Source organism: Chiloscyllium plagiosum, unplaced genomic scaffold (genome assembly GCF_037043375.1).
Source record: "Chiloscyllium plagiosum isolate Xiang-an unplaced genomic scaffold, Cpla_swu_hap1 HiC_scaffold_6, whole genome shotgun sequence".
NCBI classification, from domain to species: domain Eukaryota; kingdom Metazoa; phylum Chordata; class Chondrichthyes; order Orectolobiformes; family Hemiscylliidae; genus Chiloscyllium; species Chiloscyllium plagiosum.
Window position 1 is genome coordinate 102,556,117 of NW_028270144.1, and position 17,859 is coordinate 102,573,975.

A 17,859-nucleotide genomic window follows, 5' to 3' on the forward strand; every position below is an offset into this window, starting at 1 on the left:
TTCCTAAAGTGTGTTTGGTAGTGGGAATTGCATTTAATCATGTGGGAAGGTGGTGGATAGGGAGACTTCTGCCTATCTACTACTGCCAATAATTATGTCTGGGTGGGAAGGTTTGTGAAACACCTTCCCATCTCAATACAGGTAATTAATACTGTTGTGGATGGATAGTGAGTTGGCAAGGGGCAGTGGCTCACAATGTGAGAAACCGAAAAAGGTATGCCCAACAGTGGGCTTCCAAGGATGGTTCTTCATTCAAAAGGTACTCATTGTTAGGTGAAGGGGCCAAGCATCAGAAGTGGGAGGTTGTGGAGGTCTAGAATCTGGTTTCCAGCATCTGCAGCCCTTGTTTTTACCAGGTTGTGGAAGTCTGCTGATCGCTAACAATATTTACCCTTCTTTCCAACACTCCTCCCCACCATCACTCACCAATGAACTGAATCTTTTGGTGATCTTGGGCATTAGGGTGGAGCATATTCACAGTAGCCACACCCTCTTTTGTGGCAATGCCAAGCAACAGACAGCTGATGGCCTGATTGGCTAACAGCTCTTGCCACTGGGAGATGTTCACCATCCCCACCCAAACTCCCAAGTCTTTGATACAAGAGAAGTCTAATTAAGTGCCTGAAAGTAGGGAATAAACTTTTCTTGTCAGCTCTCCAGCCATCACCTGCAATAAATTACCCAACTGAAATCTGTGACAATCAACAGTAATATTTAATATAAGAATCAGGAAAAGGCAATTCAGCTCCTCAAACCTGCTCCAATATTTGATACAATCATGGCTGATCTCATCTCAGCCTCAACTCCACTTTCCTGCCCACTCCCCTTTAACTCATCATTAATTAGAAATCTGTCTTATCTCCTTCTTTAAATTTATTCAGTATCCTGATATTCACCACTCTCTGCAGTTCAATGCCATAAATTCACAACCCTTTGAGAGAAGTAACTCATTTTTACTTTAAATCTGCCAAACCTTAGACTAGGAGCTCACCTAACTTTTTAAAAAAAATGTAACTATTTTTCTGATCAACCTGTCCAGCAATGTCATTACACACCACTGGAGCAGATCAGACTTGAACCTGGTGCTCCCAGTCTAGGGGTAGGTGTGCCACAAGAGAACCCCTATGACATGTTCTTCTAGACTACCTCACAACAGGAAGCATCTTCATGTTTTCTTTATCAATCCCCTTTCGTATCTTACATACCTTAATTAGATCTTCTCTCATTCTTCAAACTTTAGCAAGTACAGGCTTAAACTGTTTAATCTCTCGTCATAAAACAAGCCTTTAATCTCTGAGCTTAATCTAGTAAATCTTCTCTGAACAACCACCAATGCCATTACATACTTCCTCAAGGAAAGGGATCAAAACTGCATGCTGTCCTCCAGATGCAATCTCTTCTACAGTTGCAGCAATGCTTCCCTACTTTTATACTCTGTTTCTGAGCAACAACTGTTAAAATTTCATTTGCCCTCCTTATTACCAGCTGTAACCTGCATTCATTAAACAATTATAGATTGGTAAGTACTGCACATTTAAGCAACTGATAGCATTGCTATTCTTAGATTTATCCTTCATTTAGTTAAAAATTTCCCATCAAGTTTCATTAAAGTCATCTAAAATCCTGTTACTAAATGGATTAATACGCGATAATATATATTAACTGTGTGACAATACAGATCATACAGGAAAAGGCTTAAACAGCTGCTTCAGCCTTTGAAAAATCCAATCAATCCTGAGTGCCCCTTTGAAAACAATGTAGTCCTTTAATAAACATTAGTTAACCCTCTAAACACTGGAGGGCAATACAAACCAATTACATAAGATGTATTAAACTGTCAGCATAATGGGAAACGATGTAGGCTCTTATAAATGTTACCAATCTCTGAATGTTGAGTGTCATTAACTACTCTCAAATGAGTTTTTTTAAGCTTGCTTTCTCTCTTGTAGCTGCTGACTTTAATCTGTCCACAGTTTAAATGAAACGTTGGCCAATTTATTTTAAATGGACTAAAGCTTTCCATTAAAACAGTTTCAAGGGTGCCAGCAATTCTCTGACACCTTGCCTTAAATACCACTTGAATATGTTATTTTAATCAACCTTTTCAGAAAGGTTCCGGAATACCTTCTGGACTAGAGATAGGAACACTATCACTGTGCCACAAGAGTTCCCATAGTATGTAATGACATCCCACCCAGACCCATTCCCCAACCCTATCCCTGTAACCCTGCATTTCCCACAGCTAATCTACCTAGCCCACACACTTTTAGCCTGTGGGAGGAAACCAGAGCATCTGAAGAAACCCACACAGACACAAGTAGAACGTGCAAACTCCATAGAGTCACCCAAGGCTAGAATCAAACCTGGGTACCTGGCACTATGAGGTAGCAGTGTTAACCACAGTGCCATCCATAAATTGTGACAGAGATTTCAATACTTTAGACCAGGGGTCCCAAGAGAGACTGATGTTTGAGGAATTTTTCTATGATGCTGCCTGAGTCATAAGTTATTTAAACAGACAAGGTTCAATCACAAGCAAAGGTACAGTAATACAACTCGCTGCTGCAAAAGGTCAGATACTCCTGGATAGGACCAGAACAAGGTAAATATTTTAAGTCACACTAACTACAAGCATAATTGACTTTGAACTATTCTAAATACCTCAAGGAAGTGCTATTCATTTTTTCTACATTTTTGTAAACTGATTTTATGTTTCATTCTTATTCATTCAGATGCTACTTTAAATAGTTTACTCATTGCTGAGTCCCAACTCCCTCTAAGTCAGCTGTGGTGCCAGACTCGATAACGTGAGTATCGCAACTGTCACTGTGCCATGAGTAGGTGAGAGATTGTATTAGAAAGCACAGCTGCAGTCTGAATGCTGTCTCTCTCTCTACATTCAAAATAGTTGTCCCCAGCAAATAATACTGTAATTTAATTTTTAGCAACTATAAGGACTGGAATAATAGTTTTTTCTGGTATTAGCATTGAAATCATTGAATATTTATATGACAATCCTTTGTCCACTGTTTAAATAAAATGTTGGTCCATTTATTTTAAATAGGCTACTGCCTTCCATTAAAAACAGTGCCCAAAGGAATGTTATCCAAACATTGTTGTGCGTCATGCACCAATATAGCAGGTTATAATTTCTAGGCTGGCACTTTAAATTAGAATGTAGGTTTAGTAGTAAAGCCAATTCTATTACAACCAAAACAATTAGATAAAATTATCTCTTTAAACCAGAAACTGGAATACGTAAAACACAGAATCATCCGCTATTTTTAAAATCAGTTTTCTACAGTGTTCAGACTTGTTACAAATTGGATTTGGTTTTTAAAACCTCCTTTACATATCCAGAAGATTATAAGTAAACAGACATATTGCAATCTGAAAATCCTTTGAAGCATGATGAAAGGAGATGGGTTCACAATGAGATGGAGTCAAAGCTGACAGTATGATCACATCAAGCAACAGCAACACAATATCCTTTGAATCATTCTGAAACAAAGGCTAAATAAGAAGAAAGATATTTTAAAGTCCAGAAGAAGATAATAAAGTCCCAGAAGAAGATAACAGAAACCAACTTGACAAATTAAACTGCATAATTATTACCAATTATGTATAGTGGTTTGTCCATGTCATGAACCAAAAATTTTAATATCACCAAAAATTGTGAAATTAAATCTCGTGATTAAAAACTTCTTGTTGGTGAAGTTCTTTTTATTACTTCTGATACTTTTAAATAAACTTCTAGGGTTCGAAGCTCCGAGGTGTTTTCGTCTGTTATGAGTTAGTGCATGTTACCTGTTTATGATATTTACCTTTCTATTAATTGTTCAATTCTGCTCCATTTGCAATGCTTTGCTTACAAAGTACTTTGTGACAAGCCAATAATTTAACAAAAGTGATCCAAGTAAATTGGTGAGAACACAAAGACTGCCATGGAGCCCACTCAAATCCAAGTTTTCCCTGAACACAGCCTGAAGCTTGTTCCCAAGATCCCTCAGTGCACATGGTCAGAGATTTGTGGGCTTTAAATTGTCACATTTTTATTGATCTTCCCTCTATGCTCCCTTGTCGCACCCAAACCTAAAATTTACTTTCTCCATTCCTTCCAACTTCTCGTTCCCGCAACCAACAATGTGAAGTGTAACTCTGTTCTATCTTCACAGATGCTGCCAGATCTGCTTAGTTTCTGCAGCAATTTCCATTTTTGTTAAATAAGGTCGCCTTATTCAAGTACAATCTACTGCTGATAATTCAGCCATTTATTTTCACGAGCAGTTTTGAACAATGTACCAATCCTGTCCTAGTAGCCCCTAACATAGCTTGGTGTCAAACTGTTTGATAATATTCCAACAAAGCATCTGAGGATCCTTCAGATAGTAAAGTTGCTATATAAAAATGAAATTACAGATGTAAGAGTAAATCAGCTGATAAAACTAGAAGTTTCAAAAATATTTTTTTAAAAATTAAGACTCTTTATCTGAATGCATGTAACGTTCAAAACAAACAGATGAACTGACAATACAATTTGAGACAAGCAAGTAAGATCAAATAGCCTTTATAGAGACATGGTTGAAGAATGACATTGATTGGACAGGAATATTGAAGTGCACGTGACATTTAAGAACAGGAATCTAGAAAAAGGTTGAGAGGTGGTTCTTTTGATTAAGGATGACGTTAGCACAGCGGATGCTGTTGGGAGAAAGGTTTACCCGACCAAAACCTGGAATAGGTGAATTGTCTGACAAAGGAAAGCTGAACAAGCCAGACCTTTATTTGTCCAAATTTAGAAAAGTAAGAGGCGACTTCACTGAAACATATAAGAACCTGACCAGACTTCACCGAGTAGATGTAGAAAAAGATGTTTCCTCTGGTGAGAGAATCTAGAACTGGAAGTCACTATTTAAAAAGTAAAGATTGCCTCTTTCAGGCAGGAATAAGAAGTTTCTTTTTCTCACAGAGGGCACCAAATCTTCGGAAACTTGCGTGCTACGCTTTTGCAATTAACACATTTGGACAATTTCACAGTTTCTTCCTCAAAAAGCAGTGAAGACAGAATAATTGAATTTTAAAACTTTTGACAGTGGTAGGTAAGCATGGGGTGAAAGGTTATTGGTGTAGGCAGGAAGATGAAGTTGAGGTTAAAATCAGCCATGATCATATTGAATGGCACAGCAGATTCGAAGAGTTGAGTGCTTTATTCACGCTCCTAATTCATATGTCCGTCAGTTGGTGTCGTAATTTGAATGAAACAATATAAATAACACGTTGGAATTTTGTACTTTAACAAGATTTATCAGCTAATTTAAGGTCAGAAGCATTAAATTACAAGTAAATTGTGCTTGTCAATGCTAGAAGGTTTATGTTAACAATGTTATTTTGTTCTCCCTTTGGTTTTTCTCCCTTGCTCTGAGGAGACCCCTTGCATAAAATATTGGACAAAAAAATTAATTGAAATTTATCTCTCTCCAATTAATTAGACAGGTTTCTGTAGTAAATAGCAGAGTCCATTAAGTCCCCAGTTCAATCTGTCCTAAGATAGCTAATTTCTGTTAAGGCAGTATTAACAGAACATGACAACTAGCATGGGAATTACTGATGTAGGAAAGAGAAAACCATACTGCTATATCTGATCAATTTGCAACATTTCTTACGGTAAGTACATACATGTGATGGAAGACAGGTGGAGCAGGATTAACATTGGCAGTGCCGTGCCTTTGGTGACAAGCTTGTTGATATTTAGGTATAGATAGCACCCCTTTGGTCAATATATTAGACAGTGCCTAGCAACCATAAAAAGGATGGATTCACTAAACACCTTTCACATCCTCAGGATTCCCCAAACTGCTACGCAGTCTATGAGAAGTGGAGGTATGATGGCATAGTGGTATTATCACTGGACTGGTCACTAGTGAAATTTACAATTCTCCTTAAAGGAAGGAAATCTGCCAATTTTTCCTCGTCTGGTCTACATGTAACCTCACACCCAAAGCAATGTGGTTGACTCTGCACTGCCCTCTGAAATGGCTAGCAAGCCACTCAGTTCAAAGGCAATTAGGGAAGGGCAACACATTGACATCCACACCCTATCAAAGAATAAAGGACAACAAAACACTTATAGTAATTTAGGGAATTAAGTCAGCCAATCTGCAAGTAACATGGTTCCATAAATATTAGGAAGAAATGGCAATAATGTTTTTTGGTGGTGTAGCATCGGTGATTGACCAGAATACCAGCAGAGCTTTGTTGCTTCTCAGCTACACAATGGAATCTTTTACATTAACACAATAAGAGAAACAGGGCTTTCAGTTTGCAATAAGTGACACGCATCCTTTCTAACAATGCAGTATTCCCTTAGTGCTGCATTGCAGTCTTCACAGTATGGTTTGAACCTCATGTCCTCTTAGCACACGGAATTACTAAAAAGTGGAAAACTGATTCCTCTCAGAAAAAGTTGCTTGGATTTAAAGAAAATGAAGCAAACATTTTTTCTTGGAATGCATGCTCAAATGTCTAAAAAGAATACAAAGAGAATGTGCTGGAAAAATTCAGCAGGTCTGGCAGCATCTGTGGAGAGAGAAACAGTTAACATTTGAGAATATGACTCTTCTACAGGGCCATTGGAACATTTTTTGCTTTTGATTTCAAATATCCAGAATCCAGTGTGTTTTGCTTTTTTCTAAAAACACCTGTTATAAGAGCAAAACTATATCTATATGGATGAAGATGAGATTTTATTCACTTCCTCCTGAATATATAACATATACTTTCATTTCCACTTCGCTGGTTCACAAAATTAGTTTGCCTAAAGGAATACAAAATACTCAAGTCGCAAAGACTGAAAACCATGAAACCATAAAGAGTCAGAAGTTAACTCTAAACAAAACTAATGACCCCTGTCAAGTGCATAAATCGTGGCATGCCACCTTGCATTAAAGATAAAGAGATGTCATGGAGGGAAACATTAGTTGACTGGACACATTTTATGGAAAACCCTCAAAATGAAGTCAAGGACATATACTTTGACTGCCAACACAACTCAAAATTATATACAACAAATCAGAACTGAGATATGCACAATCCAATGCCCAGCATCCTCTTTCTGCAGTGAAGTTTCTGCTGAATTTTGAACTTCGTGACCTAGTTCTGGCAAGTAGCTCCTTCCTCCGTACATACCGTCCCATTCCCTCTGTATGAATGCTTTCAAACATTTAAATGCAGATAATTGCTAACATAAGTAGGATACGCTTCAGTAACCTGTTTTTAAAGTGTATTTGCCACCAGTTTCATCAGAAGCAAGGGGACAGGGTTGTGACATCACAGAATTTTGTTAATGATTCAGCGAGGAAATAATCATGACATACATATGGATGGACATTCATGTTTTGCATAAAAACCAAGTGGGAAAGTATGCATTCACAGGTTTCTGAAGATAACACAATATTTAGAATGGAGATGGGTTGACATAACTTGAAAAGTAAATTATCTCCACTGAAACAGCAATTGCACAATCAGCACCATGTAGAAATCCCTTAAAGACATAAGAAATAGGGAGCATAATTAGGCCATTTGGCCCATCAAGTCTGCTCTGTCATTCGATCATGGCTGATATATTTCTCTACCCCATTCTGTCTTCTCTCCATAACCTTTGATCCCCCTACCAATCAAGAATTTATCTATCACTGTCATAAAGATACTCAATGACTTGGCCTCCACAGCCTTCTATGGTAATGAATTCTGCAGATTAACCACCCTCTGACTGGAGAAATTCCTCCTCACTCAGTTCTAAAGGGTTGTTCCTTCATTCTGAAGCTATGCTCTCAGGTCCTAATCTCTCTGATGAGCAGAAACATCTTCTCCAGGTCTACTCTAGCGTCTCAGTATTTTATCAGTTTCATTGAGTCACCCCATCATCTTTAAAAACCCCATCAAATACAGATTCAAAATTCTCAACCGCCCTTCAACAACTGGATCATTTTTGTAAACCTCCTTTGGACCCCTTTTAACGTGAGCACATCTTTCCCTTAGATATGGGGCCCAAAACTGCTTACTTTTCCCAATGCGATCTGAACGGAGCCTTATACAGTCTCAACAGTACACCTCTGTTCTTGTGTTCTAGTCCTCTTGAAATGAATGCTAACGTTACATTTGCATTTCTATCTGCCAAATGAACCCACGTTAATCTTAAGAGAATCCTCAGATTTTCAAAGCCTTTGCCCATGTTGAAAATAGCTTATGTCTCAATTCTTCCTACCAAAGTGCATTACCTTACACTTTCTCACATTGTATTCCATCTGCCATTTCTTTGCTCACTCTTCTCACCTGTCCAGGTTCTTTTGCAGCCTCTCTGCTTTCTCAACATTTCTTGTCCCTCCATCTATTTTTGTATCATCTGCAAACTCAGCAACAATGCCCTCAGTTTTTTTTGTTCCGAATGTTAATCTACAACATAAACAGTTATGGTCCCAATACAACCCCTGTTAATCACTGACTGCCATTCTGACAAAGACCCGTTTATCCATATTCTGCCTTCTGCCAGTCAGCCAATCCTATATCCATGCCAATATCAGGCTCCTAACACGATGGGTCCTATCTTAAAGCGTCCTGTGTGGCATCTTGTCATTTGATCAAACCGATCAAATCCACTGGCTTTCTTTCACCTAACTTGCTCATTACATCCTCAAAGAATTCTAAGAGATCTGTCATGCATGATAAAGACAGGCTGATTCAGCCCTATTTTACCAATTACTCCAGAATCTCCTCAATAATAGATTCTTTATATGTTACCAATGACCAAGGTCAGGCTAACCAGCCTATAGTATTCTGTCTTCTGTCTCCCTCCCTTCTTAAACAGGAGTGTTAAATTAAAACATTTTCCAGTCTTCTGTGACCCCCCTGACTCCAGTTATTTCTGAAAAATGGCTCCACCATCCCTTCAGCTATCTCCTGCAGAATCCCAGGATGTTATCCATCTGGTCAGGGTGATTTATCCACCTTCAGATCTTTCAGCTTTCCCAGCATCTTAGGCATGGCCACTCCACTCACCTATGTCCCCTGACACTTGAAGTTCTGGTTTGCTACTGATATCTTCCAACGTGAAGACTGATGTAAAGTACCTATTCAGTTCCGTCGGCATTTCTTTGCTCCTTATTACTACTTCTCCAGCCTCATTTTCCAGTGGTCCAATTCCATTCTTGTCTCTCTTGTAACTTATTAGGTATTTATATTCATATTTTTCAACTGTTTTGATGAAATGCAGGTAATAGGATGAAGCAATAAGATAGCAAAGATTCTTGATGACTGTGAACTTTTTCTAAGCTTTCATTTCATGGGGTGGTGTGTTCTGATGCTGTTAGCTTTAATTAGATTAGATTAGATTACTTACAGTGTGGAAACAGGCCCTTCGGCCCAACAAGTCCACACCGCCCCGTCGAAGCGCAACCCACCCATACCCCTACATTTACCCCTTACCTAACACTAGGGGCAATTTAGCATGGCCAATTCACCTAACCTGTCATCTTTGGACTGTGGGAGGAAACCGGAGCACCCGGAGGAAACCCACGCAGACGCAGGGAGAACATGCACACAGTCTGAGGCAGGAATTGAACCCAGGTCTCTGGTGCTCTGAGGCAGCAGTGCTAACCACTGTGCCACCGTGCCGCCCTGGTTTGAACAAGAAAGAAGGCTGTAATGTAAGCAGCAGCAAATGGGCAGTGCTTATGATACCAATAATTGTTTAATGCATATAGACATACACAGAGGAAATTAACAGAAAGGTAAATTGGTATTTGAGGTAACCAAGCAATGAAGCAGAAGCATGTAATGACAAGATACACATGAAGCAAATCTAAGAGTTTGCTCTGCGGGCATTAATTCACAATTGCTAATTTAAGTAGCGTAAAATCCTCCATTACTGATTTCAGATTTCCATACTGTATTGATGTCAACTGTCTCATGAAAATCTCCTGTCACTCTGTGCCACAAATCATAACTAGGTACGTTTAACTTGGCGTGAGAAGTGGACTAGAGGGTATGAAGAAAACGGTGTCAAAAATAATTTTGTTCAAAACTGCATTTGATATTGTGATGTAAAAACAGTTGTGTAAATAGACATTTTAAGCTCAATCCAGATCAATGGAAAAACACATCTGTTGGTGCAAATTTCAGGTCTCAAATCAATACATCCCTGTTAAGTTGTTATAACACCATCCCTGCTGCATCTCTGCTCTACAACAACCTGCAGATGAAGTGAATTTCTTTTCTATTAATTGCAGAATATAAAATCAACACAGAGGAACTGAACATAGAGCAGTAATTTATGAATTATTAACATATGTTATCGAGTAGTCTCTAAACTCCCTTGTATTGGGCTGAATGTCTCAAGTATTGACCGGTTTCAAACACTGGTTATAAACATGAGAAACTCAGACTGCTGTATCATCCCATTGCACTGTCTGCTAGACTCAAATTCAATTTATACTTTAGCCCTGCAGCATGGCACAATCTGAACATGATATTCCCCACAGGCCTTATACAGAAGATCGCCAGACTCAATTCTTGGGTTGCAAGGTATTAAATTCCCTACGCAATGCATTCGAGACTTTTGATTTGCAGCTAAAGTCAGCAGGAAATTCAGATCAGGCACTTAGACTGACCTGGCGTGAATCGCTTATGTTATAGTTCCAGATAACATTGAGAAGGCGCAGTGGGCATTTTTACTCTCTGTCATCCATTTCTATTGGCTAAGTTGCAAACTTCCTGCTGCAAATTAGCAAGAGTTTCAAAAATGTTACACAAACAAATATTTCATACTGTATGCACACTACATTTTGTAATTAGATATTTGTATAAGCGGGGCCTGCTTAAATGAATCCAAAGAAATTCTCATTCAATACAAATGAGATGTGTGGTCAATTAACACAATGTACACTGATGCCTAGCAACAGTCATTACAAATCAAATTAGTGTAGAGTTTAGCAATAACTCGTGATTTCATACCCAACAATATGTAGAAAAGATATTGTATGCAGCTACAGCATAAACACCAACATTTTAGAATTATAAAAAGGTCAACGCAGTCCATTTTAACTTGCATCTTCTTCCAATTTCACACAATGTTACCAAATTATTATATTTTTTCTTGTGAACTATGCTTACTTTTCTGCGTATTTTTGAGTCTTCGCATTTTCTATGTGCTCACGAGTGAAAATGAAACAAAAGTAAACCTGTGAAATGATTACATTTTGCTGAGCTATGACAAAATACAACCATGTCCTCCGATTAATACCTAGGTACTCATTAACCCACTTGCACATTTATTGACAATTAAATTTCTAATTTGTAAGTGCCTGGATAAGTCCAGAGGAGGGCTTGTGAACGCATGATTTAATTTATCTAACACTTGTTTCGTAACTGTCCAGTTTTAAAATTAACAATGTTTTTATTTTATTAACTGACTGCCAGGACCACCACTCCTCATCCCATTTCCTTTCTCTCATATGAGTTTAAATTGCAACCTCTTCTTTGCGCTTAAATTCTGTGTATCAAGGAAGAATTCTCATACATTTTGAGGCAATCCCATGCAGACTCAATTTCAAAAACCATCCTTATGTCTGAATGTAAGTGTATATGCTCTGCAATATGTCCAAATTAATCCTTCTTTTTGTGTTAGTAGTATACCTGTAATTACATTTGTGCAACACTTCTCTTTCTTATTTTGTGATCTACATATGTAGCCATTTTTTTCCTCATTTTGACCACATGATGCCAATACTGAAATAGTCAAATCTCACAGGTGTAGTCAATGGATAAAGAAAGAAAAGGGTAATGAGAGGGTGGTGTTACAAACCAGCCTCTTCAAAAGAGCACATCAAAGTTCTGCTGCTTTTGTAACCCAATTCAAAACTAAGCATAAAAGGTCAAATGCTGGCCTGGCTGATTGCAGCGATAGCATCCAGAGCAGAACTGGCAACATAAACAATAAGCATCAGAGTTCTGAACGGTTGTTATTAATTCTTCAGTACAAATGTTGAGAATGGGTATGAATGAACCACAAATGCTTACAAATCAACCACAATCTAATAGTTACAACAGTTCACAATGAAAAGCATACCTTCATTCATTTTATTCAGAAAGGGGGTGCAATCAGCTTATTCTCATACAGGAATATAATTGATATTCATCACTTAGCTTAACATTTATAATGTTACAGACCTGAAATACTTTCCAAAGTTGCAGTGAGTGGCATTTTGATTTTTTCAATAGAGAACAGCATTGTATTTCCATAGTCTTTTGTAGTTTTTATAAGTTCATGGTTGGTTTAAGCAGTACTGTGGTATCACTCTGTCAATGCAATGTCGTAACAGCAGGGATATTATTTTATTAAATTTACCACTGGCTAGCTGACACTGCAGCACAGCTGAAACTGATGTTGTTGAACGTTAAGAGTTACAAAAATACATTGCTTTATTAAAATCATACCATGCACAATTCCCTGAAATGTTGGCAGGTAAATAGGTCACTTAATGTGCAGCTGAACCACAGATTTAGCTCAGCATCTCTGGACAAGTTGTATGAAAAATTAACATGGGTTCTTGTTCCTAATGTTTTGACACAACGTATTGTCTAGTTCACATGTGAAAAGAATCCAATTTGCTAAAGTGCCAGATTAAATGCCAAAGATTAAAGATTAGTCAAAGTCCAGGTATATGCTTTTCTAATCAGTTTTATTTCAGCTTATACAATACAAAACTCAACATACGGACTACTTGTTCCACATGTATTCATATCCAGATCTCACTCAATTATCCCTTAATTAAAGTATAATTAGCCTCGTTCCATTTGGTCTAAGCCATACCAACTAAGCTGCATGGCAGGCTGCACCTGTGCAATTATAAACTATTGCACAACAGAATCTTTGGAAGAAGACTTGAGAAATCTAGGAGGGCTGTATGTTTTGAAGAGTATGGACATCTGGGACAACAAAAGAGATCTTATCAATAGAAGCAAAATACTGCAGATGGCTGGTGATCTGAAAAAAGTATAAAGTGCTGGAGAAGAAGGCTACTTCTACAGATGCACAATGGAAAGCATACTGTCCGGGTGCATAACAGTCTAGAATGGCAACTGCTCTGCCCAGGACTGTAAGAAACTACTGAACTGCTGGCAGATCATTATGGAAGCCAACCTTCCATCCATGGACTCCATTTACATTTCTCGCTGCTGCAGAAAGACTTCCAACATCATCAAAGACCCATCACACCCAGTAATGATCTCCTACAACCTCTTCTGGCAGGTAAAAGATACATGAACCCTGAACACGCAGACCAGTAGGTTCAAGAATAGCTTCTTCCCAATTGTTATTAGACTGATGAATGGACTCTCTGGCCTCCAACAATGCTGATCTTGCTAATGTTGATCTTGCATACCTTGTGCATGTAACCTGTATGCCTCTGTCTAAGTTTCTTTAATCTGTACATCCTTGCTTACTATGATCTGTCTGTACTGCTTGCAAACAAAGCCTTTCACTATACATGTGACAATAAATCAATCAATTGCAGCAGAATTCTATGAAAGCCCAATGCAAATTGGAGGATCAGCACTTCATTTTATGCTCACGCACTTTAGTGTTCCAGATTCAACATTAACTTCAACAAGTTCAGAGTAAGAATACTACCCTCCACTTTAATTACACAATTCTCTTTCACTCAATATCACATTTGCATGGAATTCCCCTCTGCAGAGCTGACCTATTTACTATTTTTAACACTCACAGGTAGAACCTATTCTTATCTATTTCTTTCCTTTTGGTTTTTGCTCTGGGCACCCTCACCAGCTGGTCCACTCACTCCTCATCTCACTTTGCCAACAGCATAAAAACCTTCATTTTCCGGCCCCCTTTGGTTTCAGAGATGAAAATGTTAATTCTGTTTCTCTCTGCACAGAGGCTGCCAGATCTGCCGAGTTTATTCAGCACTTTCTGGTTCTGTCATGAAGCTGATTATTTGGAGATTTGTCACTTGTATTTTTATCTGGGAACCTGCTATGTAACCATGCTTACTAAATCCTTCATTTAACTCTCAAGGATAACACTTCCTTAGCATTTTGGAATGAGAATCAATAGCAATGACAATGTACATCTGACTTTTTCCAAAATCTTTGACATAATCACCAATGCAAAAACTTGGAAGAAAACATATAAATCAGAAGAGTAACTGGCAATGCTACATCAGACTTCCACACGATGACCTTACATATGTTCATGCAGGTTCTAAGCTACTACACATAACCATAGTGAGATTTAAACTGAATTCAAGCTGAACATACACATGTAATTCTGTCCACAACTATACATAACGGTGCATCCAGAATGAGCTGCTTTTATGTCGACAAAGGAGTTTTCAGTTTTGCATAACTCTTCTTATTTCATTATTGCTTTTACAATTATGTTTATTTATGCTTTCATGCAAGTCAGATTTTTACAGCAATTGCTTTCAAACGCAATGAAGATACAAGGTGATTGCTTTACCATCCTTTAGGAATCAGAGTGCTTCCTGTATCTGGCATCATCAAGTTTCGAGAGTACAACATAAGCAGTTTGGCTTCTTCCCAACCCAGTCAATCGCTGTTCTTCTGTGGTTCATTATTCCGAATCTCATTAAACCAATTTCAGTAAAACCATTATTCAGTTTACCATACTGTTTCATATCCTATAATACTTTTTGGCAGGCTTACCATCTGTCTTCATAAATGTGACTGAAATGATTAGATTTTAAGATTTTTTTCTTCAGTAAAGTTAGTCCCAATGTATTCAGAGAAAAATTGATATTGCATTTATAAAATAGCTTACATGTCTTTAGGACATCCCAAAGTGCTTCAAAACCAATGAATTACTTTGTCATTTCCAATTTCCTCAAGATAGTCAAATACCAATAAGCTGACACAAAAAAGGATGTAAAAACGATTCACAGGAATGGTTCCAGGAATGAGGAACCTCCAGTACTTAGATTGGAGAAGTTTGGATTATTTTCATCAGAGCAGTGAAGATGGAGAGGATATTTATAAAGGTTGAAACTTTATTGCTGGAACAGCACAGCAGGTCAGGCAGCATCCAGGGAACAGGAGATTCGACGTTTCGGGCACAGGCCCTTCTTCAGGAATGACCTGTGCCCGAAACGTCGAATCTCCTGTTCCCTGGATGCTGCCTGACCTGCTGTGCTGTTCCAGCAATAAAGTTTCAACTTTGATCTCCAGCATCTGCAGACCTCACTTTCTCCTCATATTTATAAAGGTCTTCAAAGTCACATGGGTATGGGCAGCATAGATAGGGTAAATAAACTATTCCAATTGGTGAACAAGATGGCACAGATTTAAGGTAACTGGCAAAAGTAATAATGATATGTGGAGAAGCTTTTTAACACATCAGTGGTTAGGATCTAGAATGGACTGCCTGGGAGTAAGCTGGAGGTAGGTTCCACCACAGAATTCAAGAAGGAATTGATTAACCTTAATGGAGGAATGTACAGAGTTATGGAAAGAAGGCAGGGGAGGAGCACTAGGTGAATTGTTCCCTCAGGAACAGACATGATTGACTGAAAGGCTCCTTCTCTGCTGTAAACATTGTGATTCTATGATGATAACCCCCTTAAGTGGTATTTGTTGACAAAGGACCCAAAAGCTCTGCTGCTTATTATTGGAATAGTAACACAGGATCTTTTGCACAGACCTCATCGGATACCTGGAGGCTCATCAAAAATAAAACACCTCTAACAGTGTAAACAGCCCCTCAGCACTGCACCGAAATATCAGCACAGATTAGCTGCTCAAATCCTCCTGGTGCAAAACACTTTTCTGTGAAGCAAAACACAGCACACCACTAGTCCATTGAGGCAGGGAGAGCATACATAAATGAATCAAGTACATCAATAAAAGCAAGGATAACTGTAAATAACAAAAGCTATCTCTACATCTGAATGCTGTCTAACCTGCCCTGCATTTTCTTCAAGGCTTATGATTATGGTCATTGCAAATGAACAATAATGTGTCATATTGAAGCATATGGAAATAGGAGATGGGATTTCACGAAACTACTATTCTGACTCCAATCTGATGTCTGAGGGCATGTTCATAGTAAGGATTAATGTCTCTCACAACAAACGTACGGCGTGACAGTCTACAGTTAACTAAACTGTAGATGCTATTTTCAAGGAGCAGTAGATGAAAATGAGTGGTGGTCCCCTGCTGAGACCCATTTTGCGCACATACACACACACACACACACACGCAGAGTCAGTCCTCTGTGTCACTTGAAGGCACTTACCTCCCACGAACTGAATGCCTCCAGCCACCCTGCCCACTGTCCTGGAGATGAGCTCGGAAACACAGCAGCCCATGAGCGCGGTGAGCGCCACCAGCAGGAGGAGACCGCATCCCACCCCGGTCACCACCGAACAGATCTTCCAGGCCAGGCTGGGGATGCCCAGGAAAGAGGCGTATCTGCCGCACTGCTCCACCATGACCACCGACTGCAGCTGACCCTCCTGGCGCACCGGGTAGGTGCAGCGGCGGAACACGCCGAAACTGACCGGCTTGTCGAGTTGGGAGCCCAGCAGCCAGTAGGGCATAAAGAAGCCGGTGCAGGAGGCTGCAGCACACAGCAGGGACAGCGTAGCCCACAGCATCCCGACACAAGTTAGACTTGAAGACATCTCCCCTAGCAATGCCACAGATCCCTCTGCAGACTCTTTTTCCTCGGTAATAATTATTCCATTGAACTTCAGCTGAGCTCTTCTGAAGCCGTCTTATTCATGCTGCCTTCCTCCCTTCTGGGAAACCCTGATTGAAACAAGAGGTTTAAAAAAGAACTGTTTATTAAATCGGATTTTTTTTTAACAAAAGTTGCCATTTGAACGTCTGTCGGGATAGTCCAGTTGGAGGAAGCCTGCTCTGAAGAAAGCGTTGTCGGCGTCAAATGTGTCTGGAATCTGAGCTTGGCAACCACCTTAAACAGCGGGGAATTGTTTAATGAACTAGATCCTTAAACAACTTTTTAATCAATAAGAGGACGTGAAACGCCACTAAACAATCAAAACTGGTCTTCACGATTGTTTTGGAAAACCATAATCCCGTGGAACTCTTTTATAAACTAACTGGGAAAAATAAATTTAAAAGCTATGTATCCATAATTGTTTGCCCTAATAATTATATGTTTTAAAAAATAAGGACTTAATTTGTGAAACTCCTAAAGTGCCATTCTATTTCAGCCAGTACTTACATCTTCCGCGCGGATCCTCCCTGAAGTCCGAAAAGGTTCAATCTTAGAAAAGAACTTCCCTCCAACAGAGACTGGATTTTGAGTCTTTCTCCCGCACGCACACACAACACAGTCAATCCCCGAGTGTCTCACTGTACCGCTCTGCCTGACAGGAAATATTCAGCACACATTCCGAGGAGCAGAGCGAGTCTGCGAGGCGGGGGAATGAATATTCCGGACAGCTCAGCCCCGAAGCCGTCAATCAGACCTAAACTCCCAGAAAACAAACAAAAAAAAACACGCCCCCAACCCCGCCCACCCCCAGTCCTCTGGAAAACGGAGGCAATCTGCGAATTTGTATCGAAATTCCCTTCACATTTTTCATGTGTCTGGCAAGTCACAGGCACGCACCCACCGGAGCAAGAGGGGTCAGGTCAGCGAGGCCAAACTAGTCAGCTTTCCGTCCCCACAGTCTCAACGCAGCTGACAAAGCAAAGGAGGCCATTCAGTCCGGAGTGGTTATACTGGGAAATGGCTTATTGCCAGTGCAGGATGTGCAGCCAATGAAAGACTGAATCTGTTTTGTTTTACTGCTTGTG

General features: G+C 39.3%; 1 protein-coding gene across 1 annotated transcript in view; it reads right to left on the minus strand.

Moving 5' to 3' along the window:
- The window catches only part of LOC122550820 (LHFPL tetraspan subfamily member 6 protein-like), a 176,667-nt gene extending 159,169 nt beyond the window's left edge, over positions 1–17,498 (minus strand). Inside the window, exons 1-2 of the mRNA XM_043692122.2 lie at positions 17,282–17,498; positions 16,328–16,842 (exon numbers count right to left, since the gene is read on the minus strand). Coding sequence (XP_043548057.1) covers positions 16,328–16,715 — 388 coding nt within the window. The 5' untranslated portion in view covers positions 16,716–16,842; positions 17,282–17,498. The remainder of the gene's footprint in view (positions 1–16,327; positions 16,843–17,281) is intronic.
- Positions 17,499–17,859: the final 361 nt, after the last annotated feature.